This window comes from Papio anubis, chromosome 12 (assembly GCF_008728515.1).
Source record: "Papio anubis isolate 15944 chromosome 12, Panubis1.0, whole genome shotgun sequence".
In the NCBI taxonomy this organism is placed as follows: Eukaryota; Metazoa; Chordata; class Mammalia; order Primates; family Cercopithecidae; genus Papio; species Papio anubis.
Window position 1 is genome coordinate 112,446,371 of NC_044987.1, and position 3,768 is coordinate 112,450,138.

The window sequence follows — 3,768 nt, forward strand, 5'->3', positions numbered from 1 at the left end:
TCCTGGCCAACATGGTGAAACCCTGACTCTACTAAAAAAAAAAAAATACAAAAATCAGCTGGGCATGGTGGTGTGCGCCTGTAGTCCCAGCTACTTGGGAGACTGAGGCAGGAGAATGGGTTGAACCCGGGAGGCAGAACTTGCAGTGAGCCGAGATGGTGCCACTGCACTCCAGCCTGGGCAACAGAAGTATGTATACTATTCTGAAAAGTGGGTGTGTGGACAGTGATTTGAAAAGAATCGTAAACAATAAACATTACTTCCTTTTAAAGATCCTTTAATGTTTTTACAGTGGATATGCAATAAATACAAATGGAGGGAAAAAAGGGATGAGAAGTTCCTTGGTATTACTGTCATTTTTGTTTTGTTCTACCTAGCAAGAATATAAATTTATTCTCAGAATCCCACTGAAGACACTCATTGACAGAGCCGTTTTGAGGGTGCATGATATGGATCAACTAACTACAAGCAATGGGCCAGTGACCTGATTTGTAAGGCCCACGGACTAAGAATGATTTTACATCTTTAAAGAAGGGGGTCTGCCTGGGCACCGTGGCTCACGCCTGTAATCCCAGCACTTTGGGAGGCCAAGGTGGGTGGAGTACCTGAGGTCAGGAGTTTGAGACCAGGCTGACCAACATGGTGAAAACCCATCTCTATTAAAAAAACACAATAATTAGCCGGGCATGGTCGTGGGCACCTGTAACCCCAACTACTTAGGATGCTGAGACTGGAGAATCACTTGAACCTAGGAGGTGGAGGTTGCAGTGAACCGACATATATCGTGTCATTGCACTCCACCCTGTGTAACAGAGGGAGACGACTTCTCAAAAAACAAAACAAAACAAAACACAAGGGCGTCTGGCTGTGTTGCCCTGGCTGGACTGGACTCAAACTCTTGGGCTCAAGAGATCCTCCCATTTCAGCTTCCGGAGTAGCTGCTACTCTAGGTTCGCATTACTATGTCGGGTGCTTTTTCCTTTATAAATGGTTACAAAGGTCATATAAATACCCACATAATATTCTCCATTTTATCCTCTTAAACCGCAAAGGTTACATTATTTACTATCTGACCGTTAAAAAAAAAAAATTGGGGGCCCCTTTCTATTCTTTCCCAGACCTCAGCCAGGAAACAAAGCGCCAAGTCCCGGACCTAAACAAGCGCTCAGCCCAGAGAACCATGACTCTGCTGTGGCTCTAGAGCCTGGGGCTGGCTCCCAGCTCACCGTCCAGCCCTCCCTGGAGGCAGCGGGTTCCCCTCTTTCCAGGAGCCGGGCTGAGCGCCGCAGGTGGGGCTGGCTGTGCCCGAGATGTCCCCAGGCCCCTTTCAGAGCGCCCCTGCTGCTCGGGCGACGGCTCGGCGCGGGCAGCCCCAGCGATCGCGTAGGCAGAAGTGCCACACCAGGGCGGCACAGCTCAGCAGGGCCAGGGCCGTGCCCACCCCGACGGCGGCGTGGACCAGAGTGCGGGGGTTGGGCGGCACTGCAAAGCGGCTGCAAGGCCCGAAGGCAGGGATGTCGGCCCCCTCGAGGCCCTCTCTTCCAGCCTCAGGCAGGCGGCTTGCCCCAGCCTCGTTAGCGGCCACCACGCAAACGACATAAACGCCCCCTGGCTTCAGCCCCTTCAGTTCGGCTCTGCGGACCGTAGCGTTCAGCGAGGGCCCCTTCTGCGCAGCCTCGCTGCCGTCCCAAAGCAGCAGCCAGTAGTGGAGGACCGGGGAGAAGGGGGCACACCAGTGGACCACTGCGCGGCCCTCTTCGGCCACAATGCTCACTTCTCCCATGCGCGGCGGGTCGGGCGGCTGGGCAGGGCTGGAGAGTCCTGGGCACAGGCAGGCCGCCGGCCCGGCCCTCTGTAGCTCCTTACAGGGCACCTGCAGGTGTCGGCAGTGGTCGTAGTCGCAGGGGACAGCCGGCAAAGGCGGCCACGCCGTCTCAGTCTCATCTTCTTCCTTTTCTTCAAAGTCTTGAGGGGCCAAGGGCTGAGCTCTGGGAACCAAGAAGGTCACGGCCAGGAGCCACAGAAGGCAGGGAGAGCCCAGCATGGAGACTGGAAGGGAAGGGGTGGTTAGATAAAGCCTGTTCAGCCCGAAAGCCTGCCATGTCCTCTGTCTGGACAGGAAAATGCAACTGGGGACCAGAAGAGGGAAGAGGTTGGAATGAGGCAGACACACTTATTTGTCAACCAACTTCTGAGTCCAGGCTATGTGCTTGGTTTTAGACAAAAAAGAAAACATGGTCTGACACATGAGACAGATGCATGATCAGCATGTGTTAAGTATTAGAAACAGTTAATAAAGTGCTGGGGGAGAGGAGGAAATGATTTACTTAGCCCAGGGAAGAACGGTAGGATATTTGCTAGCTGCCACCCAGAGAAAAGATCTAAGCCAAACAAGTAACAAAGCTGGGAATGCCTATAATCCCAACACTTTGGGGAGGTCAAGGCAAGAGGATTGCTTCAGGCCAGGATTCCAAAACAGCTGGGGCAACACAGACCCCATCTCTACAAAAAAGAAGTATTTAAAAATTAAGTATTAAAAAATTAAAAAATATTAAAAATATAGTCCACATGCACATGGTCCCAGCTACTCAGGAGGATCACTTGAGCCCAGGAGTTCAAGGCTGCAGTGAACCATGATCACCCCACAGCACTCCAGCCTGGGTGACAGAGTGAGACCTCAACTCAACAAAAACATGTATCTGTCAGTGACACAGGCAAAAACCCAGAAATGAGACAGAAGTGAGAAAACTGAACAGTAGAGAGAAATATTGTAAGCACAGCCGCATTTTTTTTAAACAAAAGAGAAAAAAATAGGGACGCTGGAATCCTCCCTCCCCACCTGCTATCTGTGCAAATCCTGTCCGAGTCCTGGCCCCTGCCTGCCCTCCTCCTCCTCTCTGGTCCATAGCAGCTCCTCACCAGTGGGTAGGCCTTGATGCAGCAGGAATCCACCAGCCGATGTCTGTGGGTGTTAAGCTGAGGGATCCCCAAGATCTCAGGCTGTGCTGTCAGGTTGTATCTTCAACTTCAATGCTGTTTGGCTGGAAGCTTTTATAACCTTCAACTGTGATGTCACCACCTAGCTCCCCTCCTCCTCCCCCCACCTCCCCGGTGATTGCCAAAAAAGAGGGCTGCTCCCTTCAGAGGGACTGAGTCACGGGGCCAGGGATCGGGAAAACCACATGCAATGGTTTCAGCTGGAGCCCAGGATGCCTGGGTTCTGGAGGGGAATGGAATGTGGAAAGCAGCCAGGCGCTTAGAATCCGAAGGCTGAAGTCATACGAAGGGATGGGGAGGGGAACATAGGAGGCGGCCACCTGGCTGGTATTAGAGGAAAACAGCTGCGAACAGCACGGGCCTGAGCTGCAAAATGCTGTTTTGGTAAAAATCATACCACATCCATGGCAGTCATTTCCTGTCTTCTGCCTCCCAATGGACAGAGAAAGGGAGGAAGGGAGGGGTATAGAGGGGGCCAGAATGATGTCTCCCAGCTCTCCAGACCTGCCCTACACCAGCCCCCTCCCCTGGGGGAGATGAAAGTCACATGCAGGGAGTAGGAAGCTTGCTAGGGGCCAGGATAGCTTCTCCCTCCTTGGACTTCCCAGGCTTATGAATGGAAACATCTGTGCTTAAAATAGCCCGGGTCTGGAGGCCTTCCCCATGAGCAGCCCTTGACAAGAAGACCTCCCCTCTAATGGTGGAAAGTGAGAGATGTCTGGGGGACACAGGGTTTTCAAATGGCCGTGAATCCATTTCAGAGTCAAGGAG

The 3,768-nt window shown here is 52.6% G+C and overlaps 1 protein-coding gene across 1 annotated transcript; it reads right to left on the reverse strand.

Moving 5' to 3' along the window:
• Positions 1-260: 260 nt before the first annotated feature.
• On the reverse strand, positions 261-3,660 carry LRRN4CL (LRRN4 C-terminal like). The gene is made up of 2 exons (XM_003909688.5): positions 2,920-3,660; positions 261-2,049 (listed from the first exon to the last, which is right to left on the reverse strand). The coding sequence occupies exon 2, from the start codon at positions 2,042-2,044 to the stop codon at positions 1,328-1,330; it is 717 nt and encodes a 238-aa protein (XP_003909737.2). The 5' UTR covers positions 2,045-2,049; positions 2,920-3,660; the 3' UTR covers positions 261-1,327.
• Positions 3,661-3,768: the final 108 nt, after the last annotated feature.